The following is a 23234-nucleotide window of genomic DNA, read 5'->3' on the forward strand; positions in this document are numbered from 1 at the left end:
TTGAACATCTGCGCCGGCACAGCCACACGTGTGTTTTCATGGACCACGGAGTGCTTTAAGTTTGATATTTCTTTATTAAAGTGTAAAAACCACAGCGACAAATATGGGGAAGAAACTGAAAGTCGGAAAAACCAGAAAGGATAAGTTCTATCACCTGGCTAAAGAAACAGGTAAAGTACCGCTGCTGTAAAAGATAACAAGCTTCTGACTGTTAGTACTGAGATGTACGTTAGCATTAGCATGACTGCTAGCTAACTCCCTCAGCCTGAAGACGGTGTGATTTTAAAGTGTCAGCTGTCTGATAACATCTTGTTTTGATCTGTTTCAGGTTATCGCTCTCGTTCTTCTTTCAAACTCATCCAGCTGAACCGTAAATTTCAGTTTCTACAGAAAGCCAGAGCTCTGATCGACCTGTGTGCTGCTCCTGGTGGATGGTGAGCTGCCTGTCAACACATGATCATTTGATAACTGTCTGCTGAGGGTTTTAAACAGGAGAGCCCAAACTGTAGAGACACAGAGGGACCAAAAATAAATCTAATTCAGGGACACTGTTAAACCTCAACAAGAGTCCTCCAGTAATGATGCAGGGCAACATCATAGAAGCAGGGCTGGTATTCCCAAACGGACTGTGTGTGATACTGTTGTACAGCTAAAATGGCACTTGACACCCTTTTATGCACAAGTACCATTTTAAATGGTGTTAGAAAATTACAACAGACAATAATCAGCTAACAAGTGAAGTCTATGAAGCATGTATGACAGTTAAAACAACACACAATACTGGAAATAATCTGCTCAAAACTCATCCAAATAGCTCAATTTACACATTTTCCTGCAGGTATTGCGTTCATTGTTTGGGGTAATTGTGCAGTTTATCCATTGCTCTTTACGGTTATTGTTATGCATTAAATGTAATGTAAGATATTTGTTAAACAGCCACTTAATCAGGGGTCATCACTTTAAAAAAGTGTCTCTTAAGGCAGTGGTTTAAGGCTTTTTGTGCCCAAGGCACTGCAAAGGGCAAACCAAAATCTCAAGGCACACCTGTATTTATATCTGTACAATAGCCTCTATAACATGTGTTATCACTTGTCACAACATAAATGTCTTTTTTTATCTACTAATATCAAATAACAATGACAACCAACCATTACTTATGAAATATTTATCAATAAAACGATTCAAGAATTTATTTTGAACTTTTTAGAATGACTTCAAAGCACCAGTAACACATCCATTTGAACGGGAAATGATATCATGTATGATAATGTGATGTGTCACGCACTTATAATGCTGACATGCGAAAAGCGACAAATAGGTTCCCTGTGAAGTTTTTTTTTAATTACATTGAATGAAATTACATTTTGTAAGGTAGACTTTGCCCTTTTATTAGGAAATGGGTGCGCACAACATACTGATGAGGTCAATCAAAAATTAATTCATAACTTTTTGTATAGGCCCCAGTTGACTATTGCGATAATAATGTGTGGTTATCACAAATTGCCATGCCACACCATTTGAGAACCACTGTCTTAGGAAATAAGGTTGGGAACCACTGCCCTGTGGGGTACTAAGACTGAGCATTAAGCTCTTTTTCAGCAACGCCTAGAGTTCACATTCAGTGGGCTCTAAAGATACAAATACATGATAGCAGTCGCAATGAAATGATGAAAAAAGTCCATAAAAACAAATAACTAGCAGCAAAGTCTATCAAGAATTATAAATAAATAATAAAACAGTAAACAGATGAAAAAGTTGCTGTAAATGACGGATACAGAGGAAGAACAACAATATAAACAGTCAAATGTAGAGAAAAAAAAATATTATGTCTGTCACTTAACCAAAGCAGAAACACTGTAAAGCAACCATATCATCCAACATACGCTTGAAATGATCTAACAACATATACCTGTCTTAATTAAAATACCTCTTGTAACTTGTTTCATTTATTTGGTGCAAAAAAACTAAAAGCAAGCTCAGCACTGATCTGAGGAATGATTTATGATATCATCTAATGGGTGTCTTTTATCTGTATGGTTTGATAAAATGTTTTCCTGGGACACAACCAAAGTCATAATTCAATATTTAATCATCCTGGAGAGCCAGTACACATCTGTCAGATCACAGGAGACACATGAGCAAAATGTATGTTGTGATATATGAATGCACCCCTGATTGAAAATCTCCTTGCAGGTTGCAGGTGGCGTCTAAGTTTATGCCTGTATCCAGTCTCATTATTGGTGAGTGTGATGTCATCATGATAATAAATCGCTCTGACTCTCCGAAGGCTTTTAAAGTCAGTTGTTTTGGGGGAAAAAACAAAGTGTGATCTAATTTTTATCGCTGAAATAGTGTGAGAAAAGTTTTAAAGAAGTGTTTCTTCCTGTCAGGTGTTGACCTGGTGCCCATCAAGCCCATCCCCAATGTGGTGGCGCTGCAAGAAGACATCACCACAGACAAATGCAGACAGGTGAGGCAGCTGCTGCAGAGCTGAAGGAAAATGGACATGAGAAAACAAAACGCCAGAGACACAGATGATTTCGTCCTGGCATTAGACACCTGCACTGTTTACCAAGCATCAGATTTCTCTAAAATCACAAACTACAGAATAGTTCTCAACATGGGTTTGTTAAGGAAGGTGCTTTCTGTCCCTCATACAGGCTTTACGAAAGGAACTGCAGACTTGGAAGGTCGACGTTGTGCTAAATGATGGAGCCCCGAATGTGGGAGCCAACTGGCAACATGATGCTTTCTCACAAGGTAGGTGCCACTAAACTAAAAATTAAAATAAATTTCCAGTCACATCTTCATACGTCAGAATTTACAGACCCAGCTATCAGCAAATACTGGCTATCCATAGCACAATTTTGTTCCTTTGTATAGCAGCAAGTAATGTGCCATGTGTCCAAAAATAGTTAAACAAAATGAGAAGAACAATCACCTGTCATAATGGATCGCATTTGAACCTAACGTCTCACTTTGTTCTCCGCTTCCTCTCCAGCTCATTTGACCCTCATGGCCCTGAAGTTGGCCTGTGATTTTCTGACCAAAGGCGGCACTTTCGTCACCAAGGTCTTCCGCTCCAAGGACTACCAGCCACTCCTCTGGATCTTCCAGCAGTTCTTCAAGAAAGTTCAGGCCACCAAGCCGCAGGCGTCTAGGAATGAGTCCGCCGAGATCTTTGTCATCTGTCAGGGTCAGTGGCAGCTGCACATTACAGTCTCTGATGAGAAGAGAAAAAATCAGAGTCTTGTGTCTTAGCCACCTCTGTGTAGTATATCTTAACCAAGTTTGTTTCTTCCTTCCCAGGTTTTCTTGCCCCAGACAAAATCGACAGTAAGTTCTTTGACCCCAAGCATGCGTTCAAAGAGGTGGAGGTGCAGGCCAAAACTGTGAGGGAGCTGAATCCTGTCAAGAAGCCAAAGGCATGTACACTGAATGAGATGATGGAATACTGGACGAGCAAACTGTTTACTCACAATGAGAACAAATAACTTGACTTTCCCATATTGAGATTGACGTTTGAATGTCGACTTTGGAGTAAACACCTCACATTTGTCCTCAAATATTCTGTACTGACCAAACAGCTGCTCTTTTGTTCCAGGCGGAGGGATACGCAGACGGTGATCTGACACTCTACCACAGTTTCACAGTGACAGCCTTTTTGAAAGCCGAAAATGCCATAGACTTCCTGGACAAAGCCAGTGAGGTGAGATCTTTATACTATTTTAACTTACCAAAGAGGGATGCTGGAGGTCTTCTCATTTTCTGCCATTTCATAGAAACTCCTGTGAGATAGAAGTTGAATCTGGAGAGAGAGATGTTGTTGAAGGTTAAAGATTTATGATTAATCGTCCTGGGCCTGATTATTTGATATTAAAATACACAGTACAGTGTATGAAATGTAAACTGGCTGACCTCAGTGAGAGAAAAAGCCTTCCTGTATTTCAATTCTCACTCTGTCCTCCTCACTCAGATCACTTTTGACAACACAGACCTGCAGTCTCATCCGGCCACCAGCGATGAGATAAAGGAATGTTTACGTGACATCAAAGTGCTGGGCCGCAAAGAGCTCCGGTAAGTTGATTTTTGTTAGTACTGTTTTTAGAAATAATAAAGATTAGATGTTACTCAAGTGACTCTTCTTTCCTCCATCCTCTCCTGCAGCCTGCTGCTGAACTGGCGAACCAAACTGAGGAGATTCCTGGCCAAAAAACTGAAGGGGGAGGCCAAACAGCTGGACCCGGAGATTGAGTAAAGAGTCTTTACAGCTCATTTACAAAAAGCTACTGAAATATTCTCTTTTCCAGAGTGTGTCACAGCAGATTTTTAAAAACAATCCTCTTTGCTTTGTTTTTAGCTTAAGTTCTGATGAAGAAAAGGCTGAATCAGAGGAAGAGCCAGACAAGAAGACAGAGGAGGAGGAAGAGAAGGAGGAGGGGAAAGAAGAGGATGACGAGGAGGAAGAAATGGTGAAGAAACTGGCAGAACTGAAAGCTGAGGAGGTCGCTGAGCTCAAACGGTACGATACAAAGTTGTTCAGGATCGCAATTTTAGTTCTGCTCAGGAGGTTTATTTTATTTTTTTTCTGTGACTATTTGCCGCAGCAGTAAGTTGTAACAGATCCTCAGACGCAGCTGTGAAGTAGTTGATAGACATCACCTTGTTAACCTGTTGCCCTTGATGTGCTTTTGGTGGAAGAAAATTAAAATGAAACATGCCATGCAAATAGAGTTTGTATAACTATCATGCTCCATCAGGAAGAAGAGGAAGCTGCTTAAGGAGCGGAAGAAGCAGAGGGAGAGGGTGGCGCTGAAGATGGACCTGCCTGGCGTCTCCATCGCAGATTCCAACGACTCATCCATGTTCTCCCTCAGCACCATCAAGAAGCAAAAGGTGAAGACAACACACACATGCACACCCATGGATGCTGACACCCCACTAGGGCTTGGCTGGAAAAATATTTATATGTAGACTTAATTCTGTTGATTACTTTAAGTTGTTAGTCACTGTAACTTATTGTCCTGATTTGGTGTTCACGGTTCTCCATCAGGCGCTGGCTGATATATCCAAAGGGGACATGCAGGTGGCAGACACCCTGGTAGAAGAGGGTGACGATGTCTACCTGTCTGATGAAGAGGACGACGATGCGGATGCAATGTCCCTGGCCTCTGATTTAGATGATGAGGACATGGAGGAGGTGGAGCAGAGGCAGAAAGAGCTGGAGAAGAAAGCACCAAAGAAGAAGTGAGTCAAGCGTTGTGTATGAAACAAAGCTGTCCACTGTTTGAAATTCTCTTCCTTTGATGTTCTGGAAAAAAGACAAGGGTCTTACCCCTCAATAATTAATAGTTCTTTTAATCAGTGTTTGCGTATTTGTGTCTGTGTTTTCTAGAGTAACATTCACTGAAGAAGAAGAAGAGGAGGAGGAGGAGGAAGGACAGGATAGTGGCTTGCTAGTGGAACTGGAAGGAAAGGATGAGAAGAAGGCGCGACAGACTGACCTGTGGTTCAGCAAGGTTTGTCCACTTGTGTTCCAGTGATGTGGTATATACAATGTTTATGTTGATAGTTGCACAAAGTGGGATTGTGTAGTGACTTGTCACCTGCCTCTCCGTTCACATCACTAATCACTGTCATGGCTTACATGTGCAAATTAGGCCCCGCCCACACTAATGCATTTTGTTTTGAAACTGCATTTTTAAAATGAAAACGATCTCTGTACACACAAGTGTTTTAGCACTGTTCCATAAATAATCTCCGTCCGTACTAACATGCCTTAAAACACATATCACATGACTATTCACGAGCACTGGGCATGCATACCAGTGTAAACAGGAAGCAGATTGTCTACTCTATGGTTGGTTGCTTAGTTACAGAGCATAGTTTAGAGGAAGAAAAGCAATGGCAAAAAATAAGACGTAGAACTTTGACTAAAAGTACCGCATGAGTATATGGTAGTCAAGGTGGTGGATTAGGAGTTGTTGCAAAGCAAAAATGGCGCCATAGAAGAGCGTTACCGGGAGCATTATCTGTTGCCGGAGGAAGCCACAGCAATGAGAAAGGAGTACCCACACAAGAAGGATAAAATTACAAAAGGTATGTAGGCTTAGCTGTATTGCGATAGATAAAAGGTGAAGGACGAACCCAAGGTGATATGTAAACTCATCTTCATTGGTCGACTACAAACATGACGTATCATCTGGAACATGGAAGTAGCTACATGCCCATTAGCCACTTAGCACAATCATTACTGCTTTGCCAACAGCGTCATTAACAGGCGGCTCGCTCAGTGTGTTACGTGCACTTGTAGATAAAATATAGGCCTATATTAATGAAGGTTCATTAATACGGTTTTGTATTTCTCTGTAATGTAGCACAGTGTTAACAATGTTACTGAAACTATTCTTTCTCACACCTTCAACTCAAACCATTGTGTTGCCCTGCCCAAAATAAATGATTTTAATATCGTAAACATGCAGGCGACTACTCGATTAATGGTCCTTAATTACGACTATTGGTCAACTAGGAAAATTCTTCGCCAGGGGCAGCCCTAATCCAGACTTGATGTTGACCTTTCACCCTGCTGTCCTTTTGCTCTACAGGGCATCTTCTCTGAGATCGACCTAGAAGGAGACGCAGAGAGCGAGCTTCGACAGACCGAGTGGCTTCAGAGCAAACAAAAAGGTAACAGTCTGACAAATATAAAATATCGCCTTTAAAAGAATACTAGCTCTCCCAAATGTGGACTGACAAAAATATTTACGAAATGAATATTTTTCGGAAAAAGGCAAAAAGAGGAAAGCTGAAGAAGAAGAGGAGGAGGAGGAGGAGGAGCAGGAGGCTAAAGAGAAGGTTGCTCCACCAGAGAAGGAAAAGGCGGGACCTTCAAAGGAAGCTGAGGAGGAGAGCGACAGTGACTCAGACGACAGCAGCGACGATGAAAAGTAAAACCTTACTTATGTGGCTGTCTGTGCCATTTTCCTCTCAAAATATGATATAGTGGATCCAATGTGATTAGTTCTATTGACAGTTGAATAAAAATACAAATCAATATTTTGTTCCAGGGAGATCACCAGGATGAAGCAGGTCACCAAAGGGGCCAATGGGATGTTGGGAGAGGCCAACGACGATGACTTCCAGGTTGTTCCTGTAGAAAGTACCAGTGAGTATGAGAAACTTTTAAATGTCAGGGTTCAAGCTGTAGGGTTTCAACCTAGGCCTGGGTGATATATCCACTTCTTAAGGTATTTTCAAACAGATATAGGATGAGAAAGTACCGTTTATATCAACATAGACTGATGTAAACTGATGGAACTCCACAACCCTGTCCCCACTTGCTCACAAGTTCTCTTACAACATTCTTGTTATTTAATACAGGCTATGTCATTTTTCATATACATGTTTTTCAGAGTTATATTTTAAGACAAGAAAGGAAACCCTGTCTTTGCATTTTATTTTAATCACAGCCTGTTTTAATACAACTGCATGTGGCTTTGACTTACAATTTTTAGCCCACTGTGTAGAAAAACCCCCAGAGATATATTATGTATCACCAGTCTAAAGATAGTGAAATATATCACCCAGCCCTACTCCAGCCTACACAAATGCAGCCAGTTAAAGTCATTCAGCTTCATGTTTTAGACTAAAGTTTTAGATGTTTATGGATTCTGTGCTCCTCAGGTAAAAAAGCCAGGATCCTGGATGCAGAGGGCCTCGCCCTGGGCTGTCAGATCGCTACGTCTAAGAAGAGAGCCAGGGATCTGATGGATGGCTCCTTCCACAGGTGTGTGTGTTGTGTTTGAGTCAAACACTGTATATAAAGATGGATGACACATCTCCACGTAATCCCTCTGTACAAAAATGAAGCCAAAACGTCCAGGATACAGCCGCTGCCATCTTCCATCAGCGATGACATTTGGAGCCAGAGTCTGCGCAGTAGCGATCTCCAGAGGGGGTGATACGAACCCTCATAAATGACAGAAACCAGATGTGTACCTTTGAGGTTTTAGTTTGGTCCATGTCCAATCTGTTAACACAGAGAGGGCAGGGTTTATAACTTACACTGCAGGCAGCCACCAGGGGGCGATCGACATGTTTAGGCAGTCTGTGGATTAAGTGTGTCTTGTCCTAATGTGTGCCCACTTTCCAGCTGTTTCAAATGGTCTCACAAAGCATACAGTCCTTAAAGTATAAGCTGGTGATGCTTTATATTTGTTCTTGTCAACGAATCCAATGAAAATACCAAAAGATGAAAGATGGCTGTACAGTAAACTGACTGTATGGTCTTGCAGGTTTGCTAGCTCAGAGGAGCCGTGGGATGTACCGGAGTGGTTCCTGGACGACGAACGGAAACACCGGAAGAAACCGGTGCCGGTCACCAAGGAGATGGTGGAGGAGTACAAACAAAAATGGAAGGAGATCGATGCCCGACCCATCAAACGAGTTGCTGAGGCCAAGGCCAGGAAGAAGAGGAGGGTAAGAGCAGGGAAAAGAACAATGGTGCAAGTGCTGATGACAGATGCCGGAAAACAAAAACACTTAAAATCTTTATAGTTTAAGGAACTTGTAAGTAAGGCAAAATATTTCTGTAGATCTTAATTTGTTATTACCTCTTTGATGTTCCCAGATGCTGAAGAAGATGGAGCAGGCTAAGAAGAAAGCAGAGGCAGTTGTCAACACAGTGGACATTTCTGAGAGGGAGAAGATGGCTCAGCTGAAGAGGTATGATGTCACACCTGTAGGGGTGGAGACGCACCTCAAAAGAACATGATGACTCCGTTAAACAAAATGCTATTTTGTATCATTAATTTCATGTCGATAATTTGTCTCGTCTTTTCCCCATTTTGTCAGTATCTACAAGAAAGCAGGTTTGGGGAAGGAGAAGAGAGAAGTAACATACGTCGTGAGCAAAAAGGGGGCTGGCAAGAAGGTGAGGCGGCCCGCAGGCGTCAAGGGAGCGTTTAAAGTGGTGGACAGTCGCATGAAGAAAGACATGCGGGGGATGCAGAGGAAAGAACAACGTGCTAAAGGAGGCAAAGGAAAAGGCGGCAAAGGAAGAGGAGGAATGAAGGGTGGAAAAGGGCGGAAAGGAAGATAAATGTGAACCTGTAGCGCTCTCACAGTCCTGCCTTTCTCACCATTAAGCATCGCCTGGTTTGAAGTTACAGGCGAGCATTTATGGAGCTTTGTGAGCTCCAAAGTTTGACCTCCTGTCTCGTGTGTACAGACACCAGAATGAACTTTGGTCACTCACATGGATGCCCTCTTTTTAGCAACTTGTGCTGAAGTTAATCTGCTGGATACTTGAGATACGTTCTGTGGGTATTTAAATGCTGCTGTTCTGTGCACGTCTTTGTGAAGATGTTGATCTGAGTGGTTTCACTGAACAGCTGAACTGTCAGTGGCAGTATATCGAGTAAAACACAATAACAATCAATGTGTTCTCCAGAAATGTTGCTATTAATATTGTAAATATTATATACACATTTTGCAATAAAAGTTTTGTCCAATAATTTATTCAGTGTGTTCTGTGAGTTAAAAAAAAAAAAAGTCAGAACCATAGTTTCTTGACAGAAGATTTAGATCACGTATTGCTCTTTGTGTGAGTCAAATGGCTTCAGTTATGAACTATAGAAGTTGTAACGGTCACTTTATATCTGTGAATATAATACAATTCAACTGAACTGAAACTGAATTCAAGATAACAACCAACCCAGTGTCATAATCGCCTCAGGGGGATTGGATATCTCCTTCCTCTGGGTTCCTGCTCATGTAGGGGTGGAGGGAAATGAAAAAGTAGATATATTGGCTAAACAATCATTGAAACGACAGGTAGTCAACTTGCAAGTACCGCTAAGTGGGAGCCCAAGGTTAGAGATGATGATCACCTGTCTGAGGATAGGACATACTGGGCTAAATAACATCCTGCTGGACTATGTTTACACAGCAACAAACTGGAAACAGTCAAGTGTGTACAGTACTAATAGACTGCAACAGGTATGATGAAGAAAGCAGGCGGTTAATAACAGGACTAACTACAGAAAAGTGCAGTATTACATCAGGGAATATATGTAATTATAATGTTTAATTATTTGAGTGTTTTTTTTGTTCGCTGCCAATCTAGTGCTCCACACTTCAGTCCAGCAGGTGGCGGTAATGCGACTATAAGCTGGTTTGCCTACCGCCATTAAGGCCAAAGAAGAAGAGGAGGAAGCGGAAGAAGCTTGTAATATGTATTTTGCACATTTAGAGTGGAAAGTATTCAATACTCAGCGTATTATTGTTGTCTTTACGTCTCAGCTTGTCTTCAAAGCCAAGTTTGAGTCGCTGGGTTTTGAATTATCATAGCAGCTAGCATTAGCTTGTTAGCTATTAAGTTAAATTAGCTTTAATTATAGCTAGCCAGCTGTACCTGCTTTCACTTTCCCGGTTGAATGTCACTGGGCAGTCTTCACTGCAGCTAGCTAGCTAACTAACTAACTAGCTGGACGGTTAGTTGGGAAAGTAGGTCCTCTCTCCTCCAGGATGCTCCTCATCGCCCTGGTATGCAGCCTGTGTGTGGCTGCCACAGCACAGGCGGAGAATGACTGGATAGACCCCTATGATATGCTCAACTACGATGCAAGCACCAAGTCAATGAGGAAGCCCGCAGAGGTTGGGAGGTGCATTGCTCTTAATGCTCTGAAGCTGTGTTTATATTCTTGTTGTGACTGTTAATATGAGTGGGTGTGTGTGTGTCTTGCAGCCAGCAAACTATGACAATGTGCCAACCAAGAGGAGAGAGTATAATCGGGACTCCAACCAGGTGGAGGTGACACCGTGTGGCACACAGGTAGCGGAGCTACAGAGACAGGTGTGTGGTTACAGTGTATTAGTATTTATTCTGAGGAAACCAATTGCAGGAACTCAAGAGCATACATGAGCTAGGTATACCATGACACAGCTCTCTGCAGATAATGGCAATCCTTTACATGGCAGTCATTTTACATCAAGCAATCAGTCATTTTCTTTAGAGTAGAATAGAAAGAACTTTATTCATCCCCGAAGGGAAATTCATCTGTCCAGCAGCACATAAAAGACAGAAAACAACAACCACACTTCCCATCATCAACAACACCACAGTGGTATTAAGACAGAAATTAAATAACTTAAAATAAGTGCATAAATAGAAATTTAATTAAATTAAAATTGTCCAGTCCACGGTCCAGTCCAGCTGTGGCTAATGTGATGTGTGTAAATGTGTGACTGGATTCAGGAGGTGTTAAACTGTCTTATTGCCGTGGGGACGAAGGATCTCCTGAAACGCTCTGTTCTGCAATGCAGTGAGATGAGCCGACTGCTGCAGCTGCTCCTCTGTCGCTCCAGGAGGCTGTGGAGAGGGTGTCTGCTATTGTCTATTTTAGCTTTCAGTTTGGTCAGTGTGCCCCTCTCCACCACAGTTCTTACTGGGTCCAGTCTCCTGCCGAGCACTGAGCCAGATTTTTTAACTAGCCTGTCCAAACGCTCCGTGATTTTGTCCATCAAGCTGCCTCCCCAGCACACTGCAGCGTAGAAGAATGCTATGGCCACCACCGTGTGATAGAACATCTCCACACACGCATCAAAGGACCTCAGTGTCCGCAGGAAGAACAGGCGGGTCTGCCCCCTCCTGTAGAGAGCGTCAGTATTAGAGGACCAGCCCAGCTTATCATCCAAGAAGACCCCCAGATATCTGTAGGTGTGCACCACCTCAGTGTCCTCCATCACCTTGGTTTTGGCTGTGTTCAGGTGGAGACAGCACTTACTGCACCAGTCTCTGAAGGCATTCACAGGGTCCCTGTGCTCCTGCTCCTGATCGCTCCTGATCGCTCTTGGTACAAGCCACAATAGCTGTATTATCAGAGTATTTTTGTATGTGGCAAAAATAACTTGTAATTGCAATAAGTTAATTTGTGAATAAAAATCCCATTCTCAAAAAAAGTGGACCGGTGTCCGAGATTAACTGGTGGCTGAATTAATGGTGACAGAGACAGATGTGTGGAAGCATGGCCTTTGAGAACTCGTCAGTGAACCAGGAAATAAACATTTTGATGGCTTCACACCTCTGTTACATTCATTTAATGCTTTCGTTTCAAACATTATGTTAGGAACAGTTTGCTGGACATTAATATTACCAGTGAATCAACGTTTCCTCTTATGCCCTCCAAAGTAACGTTGAGCCACGGAGACATCAAGCCAAGACGAGAGCTAGGAGAGCATGATTCCCTGTGCCATTCAGTAAACGCTTCACAATAATAAAACCTTAATGCATCCAAAATGCAAGTCCAGTTGGGTCACTCCTGTGATCTTAAAGCACATTTTAACAATGCTATTTCGACTGTTTCTGTTTTTCAGTGTGAGTCTGTGAAACTAGCAGATAAATGAAAAAAAAAAGCACAGGAGGCTCTCAATGAAAGACTGATAAAAACGGCAGAGAAGGAGGGGACTGATGGAAAAGGAATTAAGTTTACGGAGAAGGTGAATTCTCTGTTGCCCTCGCTTCACAATATCTGCAGTATTTACATCAAATTTTAGATGTGTAAGAGTTAATTGTGAGTGATGCTTTCTTTGGCTGTGTCTCTGTTACGTCTAAAATCAATAATCAGCTCCTAAGTTTTAGATACATTTAAGTCCAAGAAATGATTATTGCACCAAGAAATAAAATCCAGAGGAGCCTTCCCGTGGTCTGATTCTGATCCGTGGAGAAAGGATAGCAATATGGTATCATCTGAGAAGTTGACCAAGTGGCTGCCCTCCTGGATGCTCCTGCATTCATTAGTGTAAATACTATAAAGTAAAGATGAAAGAAACATCCTTGTGGTGAGCCAGTGGACAGTACTAAGGAGTCTGAGAGACAGCCGTTTACAGAAATACTCTGCTTTCTGTTAGTTAAGAAGTCCAGTATCCATAATACAAGCTGGTGGGGCAAACACTTATCAACCTCTCAAGCAGGCTGCAGTGCTCAGTTCTCTTCTCACTGCTGACTGCCACCCAACTTTCTCATACAATAAATAATGATGCGTTCTAAAGCCATCCCCAGTTGTAAACCTATGGGCGGAATGATCAAGTGCATGGAGAGGTTTAAGAGTAGAGGCAGCAGACTGCATGTAAATTATATCACTGTAGTCAATAACTGATGAAAATGTTGCCTGAACTAGTTGCTTTCTATAATTCTGGATGTTTGTGCTTTGCTGTCATTCAGAATGAAGAACTGAAGAAGAAAATCACCCTCATCTCACAACCGTCTACATGCAGCCCATTGTTCAAGCGATTTCTCACCAGACTGCAGAAGGAAATAGAAAGAGTTGGTTTGGTATGTGGTGTTTTCACATGAATTATACTGTGTCATGTGGCTTTGGGTGCATCTTTGCTAATCGTGAATGCATACCTACTGGCTTACACTTGACAAGGCCACTGTAGCTCTATTTAACCTTATTCGAACAAAATTCTGGTTCAATATTTAGATACGACCCAGGTGCACAATACAGTGGAAAACAGAGCATTGCCATTATTAGACACCCGTCCTCTTTGGTCCCCAGCCCAGTGACTCCACGGAGGTCTTATATGATGCCAAAATCCAGCTGTCCAAACAAGCCATGACAGAAATTCAGTCTCTTCTGAATGGTGAAGAGAGCTTTACAACAGGAGCTCTGGACAAGATACTGGTGGATCTCAGACCACATGACTACGAGGCCTGGAAGTGGCGCTTTGAAGACACCTTTGGCGTGGAGCTGGACACAGTATTAAAAGTAAGCTCATTCATTAATCTGAAATCTTTGTTTATGAGTCTTTATGATACTCAGTCACCTAAAGACACAATTAAGACTTGCAGTTCATTTTCAGTACTCTGTTGTCTCTGTTTGTGTTCCAGCTAGGGCTGGGTGTTCTGGTCCTAGTGGCCATCATATGCACTCAGCTGTGGTCAAAGGTGTCCTGGTTCGTACAGTTCGGCAGACTGTTTGGGGTCAGCTTCTTCGTCAGTATTATCTGGAACTGGATCTATCTGTACAAGGTGAACAAGAACTCTTGCTTTGGTGACAATCAGTGCTTTTTTTAGACCAATAAGTTTGTAATATCAATACATTTTGCTTTTTCAGATTGCCTTTGCTGAGCATCAACGCAAACTAGCTAAGATGAACGACAGTGAATATGAGAAATGCATTGGAGTGAGGAAAATTGACTGGAGTGATAGTTTGAAAGGTGAGCCAATTACAAGTATGAATATACACTCTCCCGCCACTTTAGTAGTTACACCTGTCAAACTGCTTATTAATGTAAATAGCTTATCAGCCAATCACATGGCAGCAACTCAGTGCATTTAGGCATGTAGACATAGTCAAGACAACCTGCTGAAGTTCAACCCGAGCATCAGAATGGGGAAGAAAGCTTGAGTATTTCAGAAACTGCTGATCTACTGGGATTTTCTCACACAGCCATCTCTAGGGTTTACAGAGGATGGTCTGACAAAGAGAAAATATCCAGTGAGCACCAGTTCTCTGGGTGAAAATGCCTTGTTGATGCCAGAGGTCAGAGGAGAATGGCCAGACTGTTTCAAGATGATAGAAAGGCAACAGTAACTCAAATAACCACTGGTTACAACCAAGGTCTGCAGAAGACCATCTCTGAACCAACAACACATTGAACCTTGAAGCAGATGGGCTACAGCAGCAGAAGACCACACCAGGTGCCACTCCTGTCAGCTAACAACAGGAAACTGAGGCTACAATTCACTCAGGCGCACCAAAACTGAACAATAGAAGATTGGAAAAACGTCACCTGGTCTGATGAGTCTGAATTTCTGCTGCTACATTCAGATGGTAGGGTCAGAATTTGGTGTAAACAACATGAAAGCATGGATCCATCCTGCCTTGTATCAACGGTTCAGGCTGCTGGTGGTGGTGTAATGGTGTGGGGATATTTTCTTGGCACACTTTGGGCCCCTTAGTACCAACTGAGCATGGTTTAAACGCCACAGCCTACCTGAGTATTGTTGCTGAGCGTGTCCATCCCTTTATGACCACAGTGTACCCATCTTCTGATGGCTACTTCCAGCAGGATAACGTGCCATGTCACAAAGCTCAAATCATGTCAAGCTGGTTTCTGGAACATGACAATGAGTTGACTGTACTCCAGTGACCTCCACAGTCACCAGATCTCAATCCAGTAGAGCATCTTTGGGATGTGGTAGCAGCAAATCTTTCTGCTGCTCCATATATGGGTCCATTCACCCACAATGTGCCCCATTCTCATCAGTCAAACATTACCTGGTGCACATTATTGGGGAAAATCTTTCTCCTGTCTCTATTTTGTTGTTTTCTAAACTACCTCTACTGTCTTTGGTTATTCACTTGTAGAGTGGTTGAGAAGCACATGGACTCTACAAGATGATCCTTGTAAGAAATACTATGACGTCGACCCCTGGTTGCTGGTGCCTCCAACCAAGGTATGTCACTATGACGGCATGTACAGTGCCTTGTGAAAGTGTTTCCCTCCCTCTGCAATTTTTCCTGTTTAGTTGCATCACAGCTTGGAATTTAAATTTGTTTGTATTTTAAATGGAGCTACACAAGATAGGCAAAATGTGTGAGGTGAAATGCAAAAAACAACAACAAACAACTTGCAACAACCAGCGCTGTATTGTAACACACCAAAAATCTTGAGTTTTCAATCTAATAAAACATACAGAACACACACACACACACACACACACACACACACACAAACATAGCTCCCAATCCCCTCCCAATTGTGGGTCCAATGAAAAAGCAGTTCCTAAATATTTTGCCCCCCCACGACCCCTAACAGGATAAGCAGTTACAGAAAATGAATGAATGAATGAATATATGTTGGTGTGGAAATGACATACAAAGTTACATATCTTTCTCTGTTTAGGCGTTAGCAGTTACCATCACAACCTTCATCACAGAGCCACTGGAGCACATCGGAGAGGGGATCAGCAAGTTCCTTCGAGCCCTTCTCAAAGATCTTCCAGTTACCCTGCAGATCCCAGTTCTCATCACCATTGTGCTCGCCATTGTGGTAAAGATCCTCAATAAATTTCACTGACGCTCATGCAAATATATAAAATCAGACAATGTATCTCTATACTGGTATATTTGTTTAACTCTTCTGCAGGTATGCATGTATGGAGGCGTGCAGGCAGCCTTCCAGCATGGCATCGCTGCACCTTTCCGCCGCCCTCGAAGGGACCCACCTCCTCCACAGCTGGAGCAATGGCAGCCTCACCTCCAGCAGATTGAGGACGGTGACCACTTAGCAGGAGGGGATGGACCGCAACATGCCCCGAGGCACCGAGCCGATGATGCCAGGTTACACAGGAACCAGGTTCATCGGAGGCGGCCCAACAGACCCAGGGAAGAGCCAGCCAAGGTGGTTGTGGAGACGCTACACAATGCCGAGCCTAACTACAGTGAGAACGAGACGGATGCTGCACCGCCGCATGAGGAGGAGCAGAATCTCTCTGCTGAGTCTGATTCAGAAAACCAGCAGGAGACACAAGATGAGGTAGAAGGAGCGAGTGCTGGAAGTGTTCCTGCTAACGCAACCCAAACAGAAACTAAACCCACTGAGTCAGAAGTATCTCCATCAAAGACGAAACCTCCGAAAGTGAATAAAAAACTTTTTAAAGGTGAACTCAGCAGAGACGATACAGCACCAAGGTCTCTGCCAGCAGAAGGGCGGCCTTCGCTAACTGAAGTCCAGGTGAGTTCTTTTTAAAATACATGAAAACCAAATAAAATTCATCCCACTAATGTCCAACTTTAGACATACAATAATACTTCTTTACTGTGATTTAACCTTTAAAATACCCTGTTTGTTATATTTAATGCTTCAGCTGTGCACACGCACTAATGGGATGGTGAATATTCACGTGCGACATAAATTGGTAAATAAGTATTTAATAATTATAACATCTTTTTATGTTGTTTTTTATTGTATATTTGTAGCTGTTTTGCTTGTCTTGTGCTTATGAATGTATTTAATCAGTAACTTGGGGTAGATTTTATAGCTTTATATGCATGCGACCACACCATACCTCTTAAGATTGTTTCAACTTTAAAGCTAGAGTGCAGGACATATAAATTAATGTCTGTTACAATCAAGCACTCGCCAAACAAGTTCACACAAAGCTGATTAAGCCTCTCACTGACAGGGGAAAGCTGTCTGTGTTTCGTAGTATAGCAGAGTTTGTGTCTGGTGTTTGTGCCGAGTTTCTCGTGCAGGCGCATCAAAAGTGATGCTTAGATGTCAACCTGACTGAACGTTACATCAGAGTGTTTCATTTTTGTTGCCTTCACCGCTTATTGTTTTGTTTTAATAATAATAATAGTAATAATTATACATTTTATTTAAAAAGACACCCTTCAAAACACCCAAGGTCACCGTACAGTGCATAAAATAACATACAGAGCAAGATACATGAATTGGCAAACTGTGATAAAAGTCAATGTTGGAACAGGCATGTTGGGTGGGTGTATGGATGGAAACTCAGTACTGCAGCTCCACTTGTGCAAACTCTGGCTCCAGAAGCACAAGATAGCAGTGTCGTCCTTTGGTGTAATTTTTGTACAATGGGAGGAGGTGGAGACATGTCATCCATCTTTATATACAGTCTATGGGGGAGACAGTAGTGATGGAGCAGCAGCTAGGAATATGGCGGGAGCTATGGTGGAAAAAGGAGCGTCCAAGAAAAGTTTTTGGAGAGGATACTTCTGATTAAAAAAAAAAAAGACTTTGCATTCGGAGGAAGGATTAAAGTAAAAAAAAAAAAAAGACTTGATTGAAGAGAGCCCTCCTGGGGGTTTGGCGAGATAAAGTCAGCTCATCAGCGGGCATACTGTCTGTCATGCGTCGACCATGTTTATGTTCTGCACTCCAGCTTTGATAACACGAATTATAAGTGCAGTGAATTTTAACTGGGATGCCATGGCATACTGGTGTGTAAACGTGATGACATCTAAAATATCATTAAATTAATTTTTGATTAAAATTAATTTTCTCTACCAAATCGTTCTTCTCTGACACCAGAAATATTTTGCTTTTTTCTTTCTATCTTATCATTTTTGCAATAAAAATGTTAAATTCCACAGCAAATGAGTAAATTTAGTTCATGAATTTTACTGCGATTTAAATGGTCATAACCGCTAGTAACATAACCCTTTGTCAGTTAAGACATTTTAGAGATTTGGGTAATTAATATGCTTGATTCCTAAATCAATATAATTACTTTATTTACTCACCTAGCATATGGTGGCCAATCATGTATTGGTTGACAGACCTCTTAATCTAAATATGTTATTCTTTGTTTTATAAATGTGTTATTTCCTGCTATAAGACAATTTTATTTGAACATGTGACAATTTTTGTGTAATATATATATTTCTGATGCAGAATCTGCAGGCCTCAGCAGAAGACAGGACCTCCTCTGACTCACTGCTGCCTGTTGAAACTGTCGGAGTTCCTGTTCAGGAGACATCTCCAACGCCAGCAGATTAGGCAGTTTCTGCAGAGTCAGAGCTGGAAGATTAACGTCATCAGTGTTTTTGTTCACTGTGGATGTTTAAATGTGCATGTACAACATTTAAAAGGTAACCGAATTAGGAACCAGCCCAGTGTTGCCAACTAACTTCATCTTACTGCAGTGTGGTCAACTGTATGTGTCACACAGCAGTGCAGGTTTGTGAATCTGCTCTTAGACATCACAACTAAAACCATTATTAGGTAGGCAGGAAACAGTGTTAGAAACAGCTTTGTTTACGAAAAGGTATAAAATGCAGGATTTTCCTAAAAAAATATGTAGACTCATTCAAAAGTAATTCCTCTCAATCATCACTCATGCCCCTTTAGCTGTGTGTGGTGGTGTTTAGGACGTTTTTGGTCGTCACCTTTGGGTATTGGTGTGTAGTCCCCAGCCAATAGCGGCACGTGGATAAAAATGTAGCGGCCAGCCGCCTCTCTCCTCTGCTCTGTGATCTGAGATACATGTCTGTGTGTGTCTGCTTAAAGGAGGGCGAGGTTTAGCCCCACACACACTCACAGAAGCTAAGTGGACAGGGTGAAGCTTGCACTTCAGCTGAATTCACGCAAAATTTGTCAATGTCGCACCTTCCTGCAGGGTTGTGCGAAGGTGCGGCCATGTTTACAGTAATTGCGCTTTTCTGATTCACTGCTTGTTAATACCGCTACCTCTCTTCATTCACTTTCTGGTTGACCACCGCTGCTCTCTCTGTCTTGCTGAGTGGAGGAGGAGGAGGGGCAAAGTTTGAAGGCTGTATTTACAAACAGTAATCTATAAATCCTGCCTAGTATACCTTTAATCTGGTGTTTCAGTGTGTCTCACTCATGGGCAGGTATCAGGGAACTACAAACTAGGTTTTCCTAGTATCACTGTAATGATGGTAATGGACTGTTTAATAACTACAATGCAGAACTTATAATGTGTTTCAATTTTGATGTTGAAATACAAATTTGGATTTTGTAATTTAAAGGGGATGAAAAATATTTTTATGCTTTTTTTTTACAATAAGCTATTTTTGTGATTATTAACTGTACATAGAGGGCTTGAAATAGTGATGCTGAAGCCATTTTTGCTGAGCAACAGTGCTACTGTCTTTCATTTTCTATTGGACGGGGCAAACTGCTCATACAGAGCTAACAGGTAAATCAAGTTGCACATCATAAAATCATCAATATCAAGTCGACTTAATTCAATAAAAATATTTTTTAAACAAGGTATTTTATTAGCAATTCAGTAAAGATATACAGAATACTAATAAACAAACACAGAACCAAGATGGATGAAAAACACAACCCCACCCACCCATCAACACAAGAACAAACAAAGAAAGCCAGACCAGCCAAAGGGAATCCAAAAGAGAGGAAGCTTCCATATTTGCCACAGAAGTTAAAAATGCCAGGTGGCAAAAAGCAGTTGATCCTCTGATAGAAATTCAGATTTTCTCCAACTGTAAATAATACACAACATCCTTAATCCAATGTCTGTATGCTGCAATGTCCGCTTAGGCTCAACTTAATTTAACATCTAGAGGAGTTACTCCAAATATTTCCATGGACATAGATGAGGCAATCAACTGTACAAACAAATTGAAAAGTCACATAAAAGTATAAAATGTTGAAAATCTCTTGTGGCAACCTGTTGGGGAAAAGAAAGACATTTAAATCATTGATAGTGAAAAAGGAAGAGCCTGAAACTTGACTGTGTTGGTTTACTCTTATTGCAGGCAGCTGATGAACCCCCCACACACAACATGCCCACCACCAAACAGCAGACAGACACTGTTAGCGACTCTCTAGTGAACATGGTGCATCATGTAGCATCTGAAGAGCCAGATATTTCCCTCAGGAAATGGTGAAGATTAAAAACAGAGATAAAGTTGAGTAAATATTGGATTTAAAATAACCAGGTTTCCAGAAACATGACTACAAATGATTGTTAATGTTGTTGAGAAGGAGATTATATATATTGTACAGATTATTTTCATTGTCTCCCAAATGCCAAAATATGTGTATATATATATATATATATATATATATATATATATATATATATATAATTGCAGCTTATTTTCCAGTTTAGTAGCCAAACATTATCACAGGTATGTGACTTTGAAAAACATGAATTATGAATTTGTTGCTCTGGCCAGTCTGCAGCTACACAGCTAAAATCAAACATCCATACTGACCGTCCAGCAGCAGAAACACTCATCCATTAGCACACTCCTATGAACACAGGAGGGCAGCAGAGGCGTGGTGCTTTAAAGGAGATTTTGCTGTTTGATTAGAGGTGTAATACTGCATGTTGAACAGCCACAGCCCAAGAATATCCACATATCTCATTCCAACATTGCAACTGTGTTAAGCATACCAGCAAGACGGTCAAAGACAACTGTTACTGTTTATTTGGTGCTGCAATTCACAGCCGTGTGTGTGTGTGTGCACAGAGTCAGCAAGCAGTGTAATCCATGACAGTAGCAAACACAAGATGAGATCAGGAGAAGGAGATGAAATAAAAGCCATGACTTCATCTGAAGGTTTTAAATGAGATAAGTAATGAAAGTGCATGTAGATTCTTTGCTCTTGTTTCTTGACAGCTTTTCATCCTTCCTTTGAGCATCATACTTTCTGTGTCAGATATTTTTATTGGATGCATTTGTGCAAAAATCTTTATTTATACAGAATGGGGAACTGCTTTGATTTTTACTCTGTTTCGCAAAAATTACATAACAGAGAAACGGAGAGAGAAAAGGAAGTGAAAGAAAAGGAAATCATGCTCAACGGTTGGTAGGCTAGAAAAGTTGAATCATTAGAAACAGGGCAAAATTACACCTGAATACTAAATGTTGTCACATCACAGGCTGCATCTCTATTTCTACAGAACCAAGATTTAGAAATATCAGCCCACGCTTCCTTCAGACTGATGTGTCTCCAAACAGATGTTGGTCCAAACCCCATCCGAGGAGTGGTGTTGTTTGTTAGATTTGACCTGGGAGTGGATGATGTCAGGGATGTTAGTTGCGGCCAGGGCTGCAGCTGCCATTGAGGACACTGAGTTCACTTCCTTTGTATTTTTATAGAGTGCGTGCCATAATTAAAAACACTTACTGGCTAATTCCAGTTAATATGTTTAAACATGAATACTTTTATGATTTAGCCTGTAAAATAAAGGTGTTCCCTTGTTTCCTTGCCTTACTGTTATTCTTAAAAGAAATAAAACAGGAGAGACACTACAGGTGAAAACAGTTTTTTCATGCACTTCTCCATTGTAAGATTTTGGGATATTTTGCTTTTACAACATGTCTTCTGTCAGACTAAGAAAACATCCAAAATACACAATTATTTTTTTAAGTTCAGATTTCTGCTCTGTAGATTTAAACATAAACTTGAAAGACAAAACAAAAACTAATTGTCTTTGTGTAGGTAATCGATTAATCATTAGTCGATTACCTACACAAAGACAATTAGTTTTTGTTTGTTTGTTTGTTTAGTTTTTTAGTTTTTTCGGTCTTAAATTCCATTCAAGGTGGCATTAAAAAGGTCTTAAAAAGTCTTAAATTTAACTTACTGAAACCTGCAGATACCCTGTAATGTTTCATGGCGATATCTGATAGTTCCAATTTTTACTTGATTCTCCTGTAGTATTTTATTTTTGTGTCTAAAAATAAAGGGAATTTTCTCATATTCTCTGAGCCAGAAATCTTAACTTCACTTACACACACCAAACTTTACATTTTGTTCCTGTCTTTATTCTGAAGGTTTTTACACAAAGATTTGTTCATAAATCATCCATAGCCTGATTTATAGAGCATTTTTATTCCTAAAAACATGGCATTTTTTCAAGGGTTGTTGACAGTGTTTTCTGATTTATGGAGAAATAAAAGCAGATATCCAAAATCCCCTCTGTGAAAACCTTTTAGTCTAACATGTCCACAGAATGAAACCAGAATTTTGAACCTGGCTTTATACAATATTCACATTCCTGTTCTGGAAATAAATACAAATTACGCACTTTATTAATTTTCAATTACCTTTATAAGAACTTGGAAGAAACTGTGTTCTCATTTAGAAAAATATCTAATTATTGTCTGACAACAAAATGGAGTCTTCCCTTACATGTCAGACATTTTAAAAATTTCAAAATTCAGCTACAACAACAATAATGATTAAATTATGTTTTAAAAAAACCCACCTGTGTTCCAAAGAGGGTTCCCATTCTTATATTCATGTCATGCTTTCATAAATTTACACCCATGTAATTGGATAATGCATCATTTGAACAGTTAAACCTAAAAAAAAAATCAGGGAAATAATGTCTTAAGGTAAGTTATCAACAAAGGAAATCTCATGGTGATACCTACTAGTTACATTTTTTTTTACCCATTCACCTTTAGTGTCTCTCCTTCAAAATAAAAGCCAAAAAATGACAATAAATAAATGCATAGAGTACATTTTTTTGTGTAGACCCCTGGTGGTAATTGATAAGTAATCAACGAGGGGAGTCTAATGGTGATACCTATTTGTTAAATGTTTAAAATGTTTTTACCTTATTCACCTTCAGTGTTTCCCCTTAAATAAAAATAATAATAATAAAAATTGTGTAGAGTTTTCTGTGGAAATTATTGTAATAGTTATTCTCATCTAATCTTAACACTAATTATAAAACAGTAGCAAATAAC

At 40.8% G+C, this 23234-nt stretch overlaps 2 protein-coding genes across 5 annotated transcripts; both read left to right on the forward strand.

Annotated features, from left to right (window-relative positions):
* Positions 1-9516, forward strand: ftsj3 (FtsJ RNA 2'-O-methyltransferase 3). The gene is made up of 21 exons (XM_033620740.2): positions 1-170; positions 329-434; positions 2194-2240; positions 2391-2470; positions 2661-2760; positions 3002-3196; positions 3310-3425; positions 3605-3709; positions 3977-4077; positions 4168-4254; positions 4361-4522; positions 4761-4896; positions 5054-5247; positions 5396-5519; positions 6606-6687; positions 6791-6947; positions 7068-7165; positions 7684-7786; positions 8295-8478; positions 8630-8724; positions 8854-9516. Exons 1-21 carry the CDS (start codon positions 104-106, stop codon positions 9098-9100), a joined length of 2586 nt encoding a protein of 861 aa, XP_033476631.1. The 5' UTR covers positions 1-103; the 3' UTR covers positions 9101-9516.
* A 687-nt stretch (positions 9517-10203) lies between these two features.
* On the forward strand, positions 10204-21739 carry clcc1 (chloride channel CLIC-like 1). 4 transcript variants are annotated; one of them, XM_033621705.2, is made up of 11 exons: positions 10204-10656; positions 10748-10855; positions 13223-13333; positions 13560-13769; positions 13892-14032; positions 14118-14220; positions 15375-15463; positions 15913-16059; positions 16156-16743; positions 16877-16927; positions 18433-21739. In XM_033621705.2, the coding sequence occupies exons 1-11, from the start codon at positions 10528-10530 to the stop codon at positions 18535-18537; spliced, it is 1782 nt and encodes a 593-aa protein (XP_033477596.2). In that variant the 5' UTR covers positions 10204-10527; the 3' UTR covers positions 18538-21739. The 4 variants fall into 4 exon arrangements, with proteins under 4 accessions (XP_033477596.2, XP_078024927.1, XP_033477597.2 ...); XM_078168801.1 differs by having other exon boundaries at positions 18442-21739; XM_033621706.2 differs by lacking the exon at positions 16877-16927.
* The last annotated feature ends 1495 nt before the right edge of the window (positions 21740-23234 follow it).

The sequence above is a fragment of the Epinephelus lanceolatus genome, chromosome 6, assembly GCF_041903045.1.
Source record: "Epinephelus lanceolatus isolate andai-2023 chromosome 6, ASM4190304v1, whole genome shotgun sequence".
Classification (NCBI taxonomy): Eukaryota; Metazoa; Chordata; class Actinopteri; order Perciformes; family Serranidae; genus Epinephelus; species Epinephelus lanceolatus.

Excerpts from the sequence above, each read along its gene's own strand:
- ftsj3 (XM_033620740.2), top strand. The coding sequence starts at position 104 with ATGGGGAAGAAACTGAAAGTCGGAAAAACCAGAAAGGATAAGTTCTAT. Across the intron at positions 4,078-4,167 it reads CTGGGCCGCAAAGAGCTCCG|CCTGCTGCTGAACTGGCGAA; the intron begins GTAAGTTGATTT and ends CCTCTCCTGCAG. Across the intron at positions 4,897-5,053 it reads GCACCATCAAGAAGCAAAAG|GCGCTGGCTGATATATCCAA; the intron begins GTGAAGACAACA and ends GTTCTCCATCAG.
- clcc1 (XM_033621705.2), top strand. The coding sequence starts at position 10,528 with ATGCTCCTCATCGCCCTGGTATGCAGCCTGTGTGTGGCTGCCACAGCA. Across the intron at positions 10,856-13,222 it reads TAGCGGAGCTACAGAGACAG|AATGAAGAACTGAAGAAGAA; the intron begins GTGTGTGGTTAC and ends GCTGTCATTCAG. Across the intron at positions 14,033-14,117 it reads ACTGGATCTATCTGTACAAG|ATTGCCTTTGCTGAGCATCA; the intron begins GTGAACAAGAAC and ends TTGCTTTTTCAG.